The sequence below is a fragment of the Stigmatopora argus genome, chromosome 18 (assembly GCF_051989625.1).
Source record: "Stigmatopora argus isolate UIUO_Sarg chromosome 18, RoL_Sarg_1.0, whole genome shotgun sequence".
Classification (NCBI taxonomy): Eukaryota; Metazoa; Chordata; class Actinopteri; order Syngnathiformes; family Syngnathidae; genus Stigmatopora; species Stigmatopora argus.
In genome coordinates this window covers 1,132,079-1,147,611 of record NC_135404.1, presented here as the reverse complement: position 1 = coordinate 1,147,611, position 15,533 = coordinate 1,132,079, and the positions used below count along the sequence as shown (strand labels likewise).

General features: G+C 42.6%; 1 protein-coding gene across 4 annotated transcripts in view; it reads left to right on the top strand.

Moving 5' to 3' along the window:
* The window catches only part of mbtd1 (mbt domain containing 1), a 142,032-nt gene that overhangs the window by 93,301 nt on the left and 33,198 nt on the right, over window positions 1-15,533 (top strand). For all 4 annotated transcript variants that reach the window (XM_077625638.1, XM_077625637.1, XM_077625641.1 and 1 more), the window contains one exon: window positions 13,659-13,730. In XM_077625638.1, the coding sequence (XP_077481764.1) occupies window positions 13,659-13,730 (72 nt within the window). The remainder of the gene's footprint in view (window positions 1-13,658; window positions 13,731-15,533) is intronic.

Here is a 15,533-nt window from a genome sequence, read left to right as displayed (position 1 = left end):
TTAAGATTCCATCGATGATCCAATGGCTCTCAAATCTGATGAACAGGCATTACCTGACTTGGAATAAAGTTCTCAATAACCTGTGCAGTAAATATTCATTTTCTTCATCTTCACTTCAATTTCATTGTACTGCACAGGTCTCTCATCCTTTTTTAGGATTAAAATCAAGCAAAGAGTTATTGTCATTGTGATATACAAGACCACAAGTACAATTATCCAAAAGTGTATATTTATTAAATATTACAACTATTAGCATGTCAAAAGACTAATGTATTAATATCTAAATATAATGTATATATCAAAATGTAAATACTTTAAATACTGTACTTACAGTTAAAATAGTTCCTCTCCACTTTACATAAGTCTCCAAAAAACAGGTAAATGTTAGTTTAATCCAAATCCTCTGTCATCTTGTGGCCATGGGTCCATTGCCTGCGATATTCGAGGGATTACTGTACTCGCTTAATTAAGCGTGGGATGGAAACATGATGATGACAAGCCGCAGGTTCAGTTAATCTTTGAATAAAAAGTATGCCTTCCCGGAGGAAGGCATCCGCTTCCAACAAAAACTGCTCCATGTTCCGACCGGTTACGGGTCGCAGGGCAGACCTCTCTCACCGCTAGCATGCACCGTGGGATCGTCGGCCGACCTCGCTGGCTTTACCATGAAGCCAGGCAGCAACGTTCAGTTATTCGTTGAATAAAAACGTCCAGGAAGGCATCCGCTTCCAATAAAAAACTTGCTTCACGGCCGTATCTATGGCGTAAATCCATCATAATGCTGGTTCATTTCATCCAGACGCTACACTTCGGACCTCTTCACCTCATGAAAATTTATTTTTATTTATTTGGACCACGAGGCAGCTCATCCACGCATATCCTCCTCTTATATATTTTTTTTCTAAAAATGAGACCCAGAAGTCTCCATTTTAACTGCACGGCGGAGCCCATTAACATTCAAATCGTTCCTACCAGCTGAATTATATTCAAAAGAATGCCACAGTGTAGATTAATTTATGACGCAATTGTGGCTACTCATTTAGCATATCAAGGAACGTCAATATTTAGGAGGCATTTTCATCGACGACTCAAGAAAAAGTCACAAAAGTGACTTGCAACAAAAGAGAAAATGGCAAGATGCAATCTAGGCACTATAAATTATGTTTGGAGCGACCGTTCTCCCTCTATTCTAGATACCTTCTTTGGCGCTGAGAGATGAAGCGCTGTCTTGACCTCTAACATTTTTCACCGCCATTTTTAAACTTTTTTTTAATAGCAGAAAAAAAAATCGCAAAGAAGCGAATTCGAGAAGTGAAGTCGCGATAATCGATTTTTTATTTTCAGGATGGCGCCGTCAGGCGGCAGCCAGTGGCAGTAGCTCTGTCCGTTCTTATTTGTTTTTTGTGTTTCACAGCCTTTCTATCTTTTTTTTAATTACATTTTAATATTTCTTAATTGATTTCTTTGTACTTTGCTTTACTTTATACTTATTACTTTAATGTTTTTACAGCTTTCTTTGTTCTATTAGCTTGGTTTCTTTCTGCTAGTTCTTTTTTCGAACCATTCAGCCATGCCTCCACTGTCATACATATGGGATCAGCTGTGTACGATACGCAGCAGAAAGAGCAACACCTCGATGTCGCTGGAAATCCGGAGCTGGACAAAAGTGTCAGGAGAAGTGATGCTTCAGACCAATCATTCCATCTATTATTATGGGGAAATTGAAATCCCTCCCCGATAAGATGGAAGAGCTGTCAGCGCTTACCAGGCCGGAAAGGGAGTATCGGCAGTGTTGTAGTCTGTTACTGTTGATTCTTCAGCTCCAGACTACTAAGGAACTGTGCGGATAAGCTTGGAAGAGTGGTTCCGCATAGTCTCATTCTGCAGAAGGTCCCCACCTTGTAGAAGACTTCCTGTGTGTGGTTCCAGTTTTATCTAGCTCTGCAATGTCTTTTTCTTGTGTCTGTATCTGTTCTTGCTACTGCAACCAAGATGGCGTCCGCTCAAGTGGCCTCCGGTAGCGGTAGCTCCATCCGCTCTTGCTCGTTTTGTTTTTGCTGCTTTTCTATCTTTTTTAATTGCATTTTAATGTTTCTAAATGCTTTCCCATATACTTTGCTTTGAAGTTTTGCGACCTTTGGGTTTCGACTCCACCCGTTGTGTGGCTTGGTTTCTTTGTGCTAGTCCTAGACGTCTTTGGAGCCGTTCAGCCGTGCCTCCGCCGTCATGCACGCGGGATCAGCTGTGAGCAGTGGACGATAGTGAAGAGGAGTCGCACCAGGCCGAGCATTCCATCATTGTTATGGGAGCGCGAGATCTCTCCCCGGTCAGATGGTGGAGCTGTCGGTGCTTGCCGGGCTGCAACGGGAGAGTTGTGTGCTTGTGTGCTTTGAAGCCCCCCACCGGCCTCTCCGCTGCTGCTGATTGGGTGATAGGACATTTTAGTAGGATCTAGGCAAGGAAAATGATCAGCGCCAGACTACTGAAGAACTGTGTGGATCAGCTTGAATTAGTCATTCTGCATATTTAACCTCATTCTCAGTCTGCAGAAGGTCCCCAACGTGTGGACTTCCTGTGTGTGGGTCCTCCAGTTTTTTACCCAGCTCTACATTGTCTTCTGTGTCTGTGCTTGCTACTGTCTTGCTACTGCAACCAAGGGAATTTCCCGAATACGGGATGAAATAAAGTTCTAATCTAACACTGTATACATTACAGCATTCATAAATGGATATAACTATGGAATGTTTAATATATACAATTATTGGTATTGTATAGACGTGAAAACATGTAAGAACGGAAGCTATAATAGGAGTGATCCTACTTCATGGTTTTTCGATTATCACAGCCATGTCTAATCTACATTATACATGAAATTCGAGAGAAGACTACTTTCTTTTATAATAATAATAATAATAATCGGACATAGGCCCTGTCGTCATTATCACAACACAAAAGCCTACTTGTCATCACACGCAGAAACTGCGTGTGACGAAATTGATGGTGCTTCTCCATAAGCTACGTTTAATCGGCAAAAGACCTAATAAGTGTAAGTTACGGACTTGTAATTTGTCATTCCGCTGTTGAGGATACAGGTCGCTTACCTCTCGCTTACCTTTCACTGTCTTCCACTTACCTTTCCTCAGTCAGCTAGTAGGAGGCAGATCACCAACCAAACATCTGTTCATATACCGCAGAGGGGAATGTGTCTTATGTTAGCGCGAGTTTAGATTTCTGATGGATGTGGGGAAAAAACTGTCCTTAAGCCTATTTGTCCGTGCTTTGTGGGACCTATAGCGTCTGCCAGAGGGCAGCAGCTGGAACAGATTGTGATGACAGTAGTTGTCTATTTAGAAAACAGTTTATTTTCAGGTTTTAGACATAAAAAAATTAAATGAACTATTGGAAACTTTTTATTTGTATTTGAAATGTTTATTTTAATTTGATGAACATAACTGGCACCAAATTAAAATCCCAAATTTGGTAATGACAGCAGCGTGGAGTCTATCAGTCAGGCACTGCTTGGGTGTCTCAAAAGGGCGGGAATCTTTGGATAGTGGCTTTCTGCTCTTCTCCATTGTTAGGTCTGGTGTTTCGGATTGTCCTCTTCACAATACTCCATAGATTTTCGCTTGGCTTAAGGTCAGGTGAAATTGCCTGCCAATGAAGTACTGGGTTACTTTGGTCCTTAAATAACGTAATGGTAGGTTTGGTACAGCCTTGTTAGAAAATGAAATACATCAGAACCTCTACATACAAGATTTTCAGGTTACGAAAATCTTTAAAGTAAATTATTATTTCAAGACATATAAAGCTGTCTATCTTACGAAACATCAAATGAAGTACAAGTACAGTAATACCTTGAGATACAAGCTTATTGCGTTCCGGTACCTGAGCTCGTGTGCCTATTCACTTGTATCGCAAATCAATTTTTCCCATATAAGTTAACTAAACTAAATACAAATTAATCCATTCCCACCCTCTGAAAAAACATGGTTTTAACTGTTGTAATTCACCACCTACGCTCACAAAGTAACAAATATCTATCTAGTGGTTATGATCTGCAATAAAATGCAACATTAATATGTACAGAAGTGTATGGAGTTCTTCCCTTCGAGACAGATGGTAGCGGCTAACAACGATGTGTGCGGAGGAGGAGGGAGAGAGAAAGGGCAGGAGAGAGACTTGACAGCAACACATTTGGTACACTACACGTTTGTGACACTACGTAACATAACATAAACTTTAAATTTAACTTAAATGAACCTAGCTTACTATACACTAACTTAAAAATGGATGTAACCTTGTTGTGCTATAACCGAAGCAAAGGTGTTAATTTATTCTGCCACGGCTTTCGAGTGGGAACTTGCTGCATCCTCATGCCTCAAAACCAAGTGTATCCCAGTTCGTTTTCGTTGTCGAACCAGCCACGACTCACTTTGAAGGTTTCCGCTGGTGTCGAAATCTCCCCTTTCTCAGCTGCTTGCTTTAGTTTCAAGTACTCGTAGATTCCGCTGGCCTTTTCGCAGATGATCGTCTGGGCCACTCTATCTCTCGCTAACTATTTCTCCTTTATCCAAATTAAAAGAAGCCTCTCCATCTCATCACAAATATCACTGCGCATCTTGGAAAGGACCACCTTGCGGCCGCAACGGGATCCGTCTCTTATGCTCGTATCTTAAATTTGTGTCATGTTTCAGGGAAAAATTTTGCTCCGAATTTCCCTCTATTTCAAATTTCTCATATAGTGGGACACTCGTATGTCAAGGTTACTACTGTACAATTCCTTATTTTTGCAGCACTTACGAGAGTTGACTTTCTAGTGCCCTCTCTGGAATTAGCATTACTTGCTACTCTACTCATTTTACACAGCAACATTCACACAAAATATCCTTATGCACACGTATTTCCAGCAACGTTCCCTCCCCCTCTAAGATTGGATTGGATAACTTTATTCATCCTTGTCACAGTAGCAAGAGGGTGGGGATGCAGAAGTAGGAAAGATGCGAAACTGGGGAATTGTGCACTGGTCGCGCACACAGCGCACAAAAAAACGTATCCATCCCAGTGAAAGCACTGCAAATGAATTAGATATACATACATATATAACTTTTTTTCTGTATCATTTTACTGTGTAATTCATTGAGGGACAGGTGTCCAGCCAATCGTTGGATACGATGCAATTATGGTTCGCAGCCAATCATGGCATTGACAGTACTTGCGCATGAGGCCAAGTTAAATCTGCTCAAGTAAATGTGGTACGTCAACTCCCCAAACCAGAATAAAAAAAGAACTGTGCATCTTTTAAGTTGGAATGGCTGTTGGAGTATATGCAAATAGAAGAACCAGGGGTGAAACTGGGGGACACCTTTAGTTTTTTGGGTGAGAAAGGTCTGTTCTGCAAAACATGCAGCGAAGCTAAAGTTGCGAGTGAGTTTTCCGATGGAAAAATATGGACGAATTGGAAACTACAATACCTCAAGCGACACATACAGCAGAAAAGTTGTTTGAATGAAAATAAGAATATCGGAGTGGAAAAAAAGGAAGCAAGACCTAGTTTATTGAACAACTCTGCGTCTTTTAAAGCTTGAGCACAGTACAGTAAGAACGTGAAGGACACCTGCCGTCCTTCGCAATTGCGTCTGACGTCTGAGCACAGTACAGTGAGAACGTGAAGGACATCTGCCCACGTTCGTCATCGTTTTGGAAATGACTATCTTTAAGGCCAGCCCAACCCTGGCTCACGTTCGAACACATGTTGCTTGATATCTGCCACAGTAGCATTATCTAGACCACGTGTCAAACCGATTCCGCCGAGGGCCGCAGTGGGTCCTGGTCTTTGTTCCAACCGATCCAGTGCCGACATTTTAACCAATCAGGTGTCTTCTAAAATAAGGAGAACCTGACTTTAATTAACTGATTACACTTGCAAAACTCTTGTTGAGTTGGAATGGAATCCTGCACCAGATTTCTGCAAATTCGAGTGACATTTATTAAGATGTTTTATGTATGGATATAAACAATAAAATTTTATCATGACTAAATCATTTATGGGTAGTAGAAATGGACCTGCTGATGGCAGGTGTGATTCTGGTGTGTGGCCATAGCGAGCACTTCTGATGTTGCTTACAGTGGTCCTCACTGTGCTCAGGGAGGTTGTCTGTTTGCCCAGTCATGTGAAAAATTAGAGGGAACATTGATTTCCAGTCACAGTGGCGCCTCAGTGCCATTAGCCCTTGCACCCGCACTTTTGTCCAGCTCCGAATTTCCAGTGGCATTGAGGTGTTGCTCGTTCTGACGTGTATTGTTCACAGCTTGTCCCATGTGTATGACAGCGTAGGCATGGCTGAATGGTTTCAAAAAAGAAGTAGCAGAAAGAAGCCAGGCTAACAGAACAAAGAAAGTTGTAAAAACATTAAAGTTAAAAGTATAAAGTACAAAGTAAAGTAAAAAGGAATGTATTAAGAAATATTAAAATGTAATTAAAAAAAGATAGAAAGGCTATAAAACACGAAAAACTAATAATAGTGGACAAAGCTACTGCCACCGGCTGCCGCGTGACGGCGCCATCTTGGGAAAAAAAGGGTGAAAAACCCAATGTAAGTTTTGAAATGAACAAGTTAGTCAAAAACGACTGTCTTGCTCTGTTCCCTATTTTGATCAGTTCTGTTCTTAGGGCTCGAAAAGTGCTCCGTGGCTCTGCGTTAAGCTGGAGAAGGCTGCATGTGGGAAAGTTTTCTGGTATTCCCAAAACTTCTGCGGGTCGAAGAAGGAGAGAAACATCAGTCTTTCGTGGTCTTGAAATCTGGTCCGCGTCTGGCAAATAATATTGTCCAGAATCCTGACGTGGAGTTGGCGTTAGTGCGCGCGAGAATCTTGCAGTTGACCTCTTCGTGCGCTTGGAGCACCCCCACTGCGTTCGGTGGCCTCGTAGATTTCCTCATATCGGCTCCTTTCGCGTTCAACTGTGTCACAAAACTCCTTTACTCTTGCAAGACAAAACTGTACATCCAGTTTGTTGTTCTGTAGTATTGAAAAAAGCACGTCTGAATGCTCAAAAATGCCATTAAATGTGTGAAGCAAAAAACAAAATTCAAAATCATCCAGACGTGCTTTAAATCCATCAGCACACCGCACAGACTACTCGTCGTACTCGTCATGATGCTCCAGGATGTGATGAAACAGTTCCTTTAGAGCAGCTCTCTTCTAAAATACTGTATTGACCACTGGATGTGTACTGCCACGTTGGTGCCACACGAGGCAGACGCCGCTAACAGATTTCATCCAGCAGCTGTGTGCGTCGAGGTGATCTCGAAAAAATGCAGCAAAACCATTAAGGTGAGCAAAAAATATATTGCATTCTTTAAGATTTGAAGGCCCCCTGAGTCAGTACTAAATTGAGCCGATGTGCATAGCAGTGTATGAATAAAGGTAACGGTGCTCTCTCCTTAACTTTAGCCTGCACCCCATTTAATCCAGAAGACATGACCGCTGCACCATCATAACATTGTGCCACAACTTTACCCAGACATTCATTGTCCACCAAAAATGTAATGATAAGACCTGCAATGTCATCTGCTCGCTTCCCAATGGTAACATTTTCAAATCTGACGAACCGCTCCTTGACACCTTTGCCCGTGACATAACGCAGAACCAGTGCGAGCTGTGTTGCATTACTTGCGTCTGTCATCTCATCCACCATTACAGAGACAAACAGTACTTTTTTAAAAAAATTCCCTTCTGATCTCTTCCTCCGTCACTTCTGCAATAGCAGTGATCAGTTCGTTTTGCATTTTGCCCGACGTGCCACTAAACACTTTATTAGTGGACAGGTGATAATGTAAATCTGTGTTTCTCTCAGCAATGAGAGAAATAAGTTCCACATATAGTCCTTTGTTTGGGGATGCAGCGCTTTCATCGTGTCCCCAAAATGCAAGTTCCTGCTTGCCCCAAAAAATGACTTGTCAATCAAACTTTTTAAGATTTCCCTATTTTTCTTTACCTTTTTGTTGTGGCGCTCCGTTTACCTGCGCACTTGCTCGCTGAACTGTAACTCCACTCGGGTTTCCCCCAAAATTTTGGAGAGCACTGTTGCTTGTAAGTGTCCTGCAGTGCTTTGGTGTCTCGTTGCTGCTTTGGTCAAACAAGTCAAATTTGCAAATCCAGTGTTGCTCCAAACACGATGTCGATCGGTGGAAAATAACAAGCACTTCCAGCAATACAATTTGCAGTGTTCCTCGGAGCCCGTGAGCCAGGGGTAGCGCTCGTAGTTAGTGAACTGAAAGTGGCGGACAAACCATTTTCCCGGTTGTAACAGGCTTGCTAGCTTCGGAGTTGACCGCCCTTTCTTAATGATGTTCCATTTTTTTCTGGAAAATGGCTCTGTCAGCAAATCTGCAACCAAATCCATTTGTTTTCCTCCGTCGGCCATTGTGGGTGGAGTTTGTGAGCTCTGTGTCGCTCACTCTGGCTTTGGCTCGCCTACTCTATCACTAGCCAATCATAGTTTGTGTAAGCGATGGCTTATCTCTACGTCTGCGGGAAGGCCTTGGTGTCACCAAATCGAAATCTGATTGGTTAAAGCAACAGTTTTATCGACGCTTGCTTCATGCAGCAGAGCCTGCAGAACTGATTGTGAAGGCCTTAAGGCAGATTTCTGACCCTGGCAACAAATAATGGCTGAAATGTGATTGGTTAAATGCTTCAATATTAGGCAGCATTCTGGATCCTCTTTGTTTTGGCTTCTCTTTATTCCTCTCTAACCAAGTTTTCAGGAGCAAACCTTTAACTTCGTTGCAAGTATGATACTAGTAATGATGAGCAAAACAAGTTTAATAGTTAAGCAAAGTGTATTCTTCGTTGCAAGCAAATGTGAATATATGTATGTATGATTTATGTATGTACGAATAAAATATGAAATTAAATCCTTACACTTTATTTGGGTTTTGGTAATCGATCCTGAGGACCAGTCTTCAGTATTGACATTTTTCTCCAAGATGTCCTTGAATATGTCTGTATATGGTCTTGAATGACGTTAAGTCAGCCTTTAGTGTGAATGAAGCCTGCCCCTACAGCTTTCTCGTGCTTTCTTGCTGATGGCACTTGAGCTTCAGTCGGGAAGTATGTAAGTTTGTCTTCTCCAGGTGTTGGGGTTGCAGGATGTTCTGGCTCAGGTCAGTTGAGGACCTCACCAATGTGCTGCATCCATCTTGCTGCATGTTCATTCTATCTTAAGATGTTGTTCCCATCTTTGCCTTTTATAGGAGCAGAATGGCTGATCTTCTTGCCACAGAGTTGTTCAGTAATCTTTGTGCTAACGTCTCCACAAGGGCCCTTTTAACACTCCCGTGCTCTTTTTGAACTCTTTGTCCTTGTTCTTTTCGGCTTCCTAGGCCTGCCTCTCAATAACTTTGTGTTCACCAAGTCTCATATTGGATTGGATTGGATAACTTTATTCATCCCGTATTCGGGAAATTTCGTTGTCACGGTAGCAAGAGGGTGAGAATGCAGATATAGGAAAGGCATTTTAGACATAAATAAATGGGTAATAAGTACGTTAATAAATAAATAAATACATGAATAAATATATTTATCGTATTCGGGAAATTTCATTGTCACAGTAGCAAGAGGGTGAGGATGCAGGAATAGGAAAGGCATTTTAGACATAAATAGATAGGTAATAAGTAAGTTAATAAATAAATACATGAATAAATATATAAATAAATAAGCGTGTTGCTTAGCACATACATACATACACATAAATGTACATGCATGCATATGGTAGGTCTTAACACTCAGCCATTTTTTGGTTAAAGAGCCTGACAGCTGATGGGAGGAAGGATCTGCGGAAGCGCTCCTTCCTGCAATGAGGGTGCCGCAGTCTATTGCTAAAGGAGCTTCGGAGGGACTCCACAGACTCATGCAGGGGGTGGGAGGTGCTGTCCATGATGGACATCATCCTGGTCAGCATTCTCCGCTCTCCCACTTCCTCCACAGAGTCCAGAGGACAGCCCAGAACAGAGCTGGCCCTCCTGACCAGCTTATTCAGCCTGTTCCTGTCCCTCTCCGTGCTCCCGCATCCCCAACAGAGCACTGCATAAAACACTGTAGATGCCCCCACAGTGTCGTAGAAAGTCCTCAGCAGTGTCCTGCACACTCCAAAGGACCGTAGACTCCTCAGTAGGTAGAGGCGGCGCTGGCCCCTTTTGTACAGGGCATCTATGTTTGTGGACCAATCTAGTTTGTTGTTGAGGTGAACACCCAGGTACTTAAAATTCTCCACGATTTCAATGTCTGTACCCTGGATGTTCACCTGAGTGGTCTGTTGAGGATTCCTCCGAAAATCGATGTCCATTTCCTTTGTCTTACTGGTGTTGATGTAGAGGTGGTTTTGCCTACACTAGTCAACAAAGGCTGTGATGACTCCCCTGTACTCCAGGTCGTTCTCGTCCGTCACTCGTCCAACAATAGCGGTGTCGTCAGAGAACTTCTGGAGGTGGCAGGTGTCTGTATTGTGTTTGAAGTCCGATGTGTAGAGGGAGAAGAGGAGTGGAGAGAGCACTGTGCCTTGTGGGGCCCCCGTGCTGCAAGCTACCACATCAGACGTACAGTCCTGGAGTCTCACATATTGTGGTCTGTCAGTGAGGAAGTCGATTATCCATGCGGCTAGGTGGTTCTTTACTCCAGCCTCTTCCAGTTTCCCTCTCAGTAGGAGTAATACATACATATATAAACATATACATACATATATAAACATATACATACATACATACATACACATAGATGTACATGTATACATACGGTAGGTCTTAACACTCAGCCAAATGTTTTGTTAAAGAGCCTGACAGCTGATGGGAGGAACGATCTGAGGAAGCGCTCCTTCCTGCAAAGAGGGTGCAGCAGTCTATTGCTGAAAGAGCTTCGGAGGGACTCCACAGACTCATGCAGGGAGTGGGAGGTGCTGTCCATGATGGTCATCATCCTGGTCAGCATCCTCCGCTCTCCCACTTCCTCCACAGAGTCCAAAGGACAGCCCAGAACAGAGCTGGCCCTCCTGACCAGCTTATTCAGCCTGTTTCTTTCCCTCTCCGTGCTCCCGCATCCCCAAAAGAACAGTAGCTTAATTAACATGGCGCTCATCACTTTGAATTTAAAGACTGCTTTCTTTCATTGAATAATAATATGTTCTTAATGTTGAAAGTAAATTTGAAAATAAATTTTCACCTTCAATTGTGTCTTTTTTTCTTACATTTCAATCCCCAGGTTTGATAAATTACATTGCCTGTCCAAATGCTCCTGGTCCGGCCCCATAGTAAAATTGACAAACTTGCCTCTTTTATACTGGTCAATGAAAGAAAGCAGTTTTTAAATTGGGAGTGATGAGTGCCATGTTAATTAAGCTACTGTTCTCCTGCTGTGCGTACATGTGCAAGTTGCTATTTTTAACACAGTAGAGAAACTCACATTTCAGTGGGAACTGTGTTGTTGTTCGCCAACTTACACTCCAACAAAGGACTAGACTAGTGCGTCATTTATCGGGGAAACGAAGGTATTGCAGGGCAAAGGGAAATGAATGAGGTCATTGATTTTTACTATAATTTGGTCAACGTCGGCGGGACGGATTAAAAAGCCAAACGGGCCATAGTTTGAAAAACATGTACACACAACACCAGTAATATGCAACTTATTGATAATTTTGATATTAGATATTTAGATATTAATGCTCTGACATTGTCAATGCAATCAATGACAAACTCTCATGATTATAATTTTGAGAGCGGGCGAATCCGGCGACGAATAACGTACACACGCCAATAATACGCAACTTATTGATAATTTTGATATTAGATATTAATGCTCTGACATTGTCAATGCAATCAATGACAAACTCTCATGATTATAATTTTGAGAGCGGGCGAATCCGGCGACTAATAACGTACACACGCCAATAATACGCAACTTATTGATAATTTTGATATTAGATATTAATGCTCTGACATTGTCAATGCAATCAATGACAAACTCATCATTATAATTTTGAGAGTGAGCGAATCCGGCGACAAATAACATGTACACACGCCAATAATACGCAACTTATTGATAATTTTGATAATAGATATTTAGATATTAATGCTCTGACATTGTCAATGCAATTACAAACTCGATTATAATTTTGAGAGTGAGAAATTACCTGGTTGCTCGCTTTCAACAGTAAACTCTCTCTCTCATGATTATAATTTTGAGAGCGAGCAAATCCGGCGACGAATTGTCTGTCGACGAAATGACTGTCCAACGAAATGTCCGTTCGTCGAACTGTCCGGCGGCTAAACGTCCGTTCGACGAAACGTCCGGGGACAAAGTGTCCGTCGACGAAACGTCCGGGTACCCTCATTAGTTAAGTCATCAGGGCGATCGAGAGTGATTAAACTTCTCAGCTCCAACACAATTTCCCTGGATCCCTATAGCTCTTCCGCAGCTGTCATCATCAGCCCCAACTTTGGAATTTATGTCACCTATGATCAGCAACGTATCATGCAGTGGAGAGGGTCTGTTGTAGCTCTTCATACCAGTCATTCTTGTCCTCTTTTTCAGCTTCATTTATTGATGCATAAAATTGTATAATGGTTAGGTTACAATGTTTAGAGTTGAAAAGAGGTCTAATAATCATGTAGTCTCCCTCTCCAACAAACTCTTTGTCTTGGCTATGAAGATTATTAGAGCTGCACCATGAATGAGTTTGTCTTCGTTCCCTGAATGCAGTTGAACTGATCCGTCAACAACGGCGGTTTTCCTCAAAATTGAAGGAGCATATAATACATAGGTAAAGAGAAAACAAATATTTTGAAAGGTGGATCTGGTTGGGTGTACAAAACACAAAAGAGAATTGAATCCTTTAAAAATTATACAGTATGATTTTTTTTTCCTTAGCTCATTGTCGAGGCGCACCTATGATGAAAATTACGGCCTTCTGTTATCTTTTTTAAGTGGCAGAATTACAATTTGCTGCTGACCAAATAATTATTTGCTCCACTGTATATAGAAAAGACTAAGGCAGTAATTAATTTATTAAAGTGAACAAGAATGCTGTGAAATCTCTTCGGAAAAACTCGGTAAATTGATCTTAAATCAACACACTGTGAAAAGTAGCACAATATACAAACAAAAATTGCTAAACAAAAGCTTTCCGTTTAAATCATAGATGTCCAACTCATTCCAGAAAGGGCCTAGTGAGTGCAGGTTTTCGATCCAACCCACTAAGACGACATCTTTTCACCAATCTGTTCTCTTACAGACCTCCTCATTCGTCTAACTGTCTGCGCTGTATCAGTTGGGAGAAAAACCTGCACCCTCTTGGCCCTTTCTGGAATCAGTTTGACACCTGTGGTCTAAATCAAAGGCAGAACAGATGCTGAAAACTAAAACCTAGTAAAAATAGCAAAGGCAGAATACATAATGAAATTCTCGGGCGCCATGCTCCTGAAAGCCACTACCTGATGCAGTGTTTTTTTCGCTTGACTTTGGCTGCGTCGGTTCGATTACCATTTGGTAATTGTGAATGGTTCTGTCTCTGTGTGTGCCCTACAACTGACTGGCGACCAGGTGTAGTCTGTCTTTTGCACAAAAGAAAATAATTGAAACAAATGATTACTATCTTCTTTCAGGTACCAGAGAAATATCTCAGTCACTTCCCAGACAGAAGAAAAAGGCCCAGCAATATAAAGGCCAAAAGAAAAGTGAGTAATATTTCTCTAACACCTGTTTTCCTTGACGCTTTTGCTTTTGGTGTGAGGTGGGTAGGCAGATTGATAGGGGCCAACTTTAATTGTTTAGGTTTGGTAGATTTAGGTTGGTACTCGGTCGTTTGGTCGCCGGTCTTTTGGTCGCCCGGAAATTTATTGATAATTACCATTTAAATTGTTGCTCAAATTCCCTAAATACAAACTGAGAATTATTATTTAGTCATACTTAATGCCCTATTAATTATTAGGCTAAAGAAAAGCTCCAAATTTCCCGTACTTTTATTGTTTTTTGTTGGAGAACTTGTTAAGACCCTGACTGACGTACCTTCCTAAGGGGACAACTCATGTACATACAAACTCTTATACATTCACACGTCGGCTCAGTGAAACTGCTCAGGGCCATTGTTGGCTTTTATTGATGCGTAGACCGTGTTGTTTTACCTTGTTTTGTCGCCGGTCTTTTGGTCGCCGGTCTTTTGGTCGCCCGTTGTTTGGGTCCGGGCGACCAAAAGACGGCGACCAATCGACCGCACACGTTTTAGGTTTTATAAATCTTGAATAATGGTCTTTTCTGTAAAGATGGTCTTCTTCACAAAAACGGTTCCTTGCTGTTCTTTTTGCTTAGGAAAATGTTCCTTCATTTGCACAAAGCTGGAGCAGGGCGCAATTGTTTTTATTTAGAATTTGTTAAAATATTTAAATTCATTGAAATATTTTATCATGGTATCTCAAAGGAACAAATAAAATACTGAACAAGATACAGGAAGCTTAAAAAAATCTAAATCATCGCTTCGTATATTTCATAGACAATTCATTTTTCCTTAACTTAACTGCAAACATTTCAATGATTTCAAATTTCATCAAACTTAACTACTGGCCCAGTAACATCTTGGAGTTTGAGATATGAACGAATACGTACCTCAGCAGTGAACTGGTAGGAGAGGTCCTAGTGACCTCACTCACTATGCTTGGCCTGCAAGTGAGTGCCTGTGAGTTTTACTTGTGGGCATTAATCAACACTGTAGATCGCGGCAACATGAGCTCTGTTTGGGAAGAATTGCTGAATTGAGGGCACAGGCGGACAAGAGCGGCCAGCCGGAACTGGCAATTGCGACCAGCCAGCCGGAACTGGCAATTGCGACCAGCCAGCCGGAACAGGCACTTGCGACCAGCCAGCTGGAACAGGCACTTGCGAACAGCCAGCCAGAACAGGCACTTGCGACCAACCAGCCAGCTGGGAACGGGCACTTGCAACCAGCCAGAACAGGAACATGAGCGCGGCCTGCTAGAGCGAGAACTTGAGCGCGGCCTGCTAGAGCGAGAACTTGAGCGCAGCCTGCTAGAACGAGAACTTGAGCGCGGCTGTTGTCCTCCAACGCTCGAAAGTGATAAACATCGTCGTGCCAACGCTTGAAGCGGCCGTCGTCGTCCCACGCTCGGAAGCGGCCGCCGTTGTCGTCGTCCCACGCTCAAAAGCGGCCGTCGTTGTCGTCCCATGCTCGAAAGCGGCCGTCGTCGTCGTCGTCCCACGCTCGAAAGCGGCTGTCGTCGTCCCAAGCTCGAAAGCGGTCGTCGTCGTCCCACACTCAAAAATGGCCGCCATAGTCTGCCGCTTGAATGTGGCCACCGGAGTGTGTCGTTCGAATGTGGCCACCGGAGTGTGTCGTTCGAAAGCGGCCACCGGAGTCTGTCGTTTGAAAGTGGCCACCGGAGTCTGTCGTTTGAAAGTGGCCACCGGAGTCTGTCGTTTGAAAGTGGCCACCGGAGTCTTCCGCTTGAAAGTGGCCGCCGCAATCT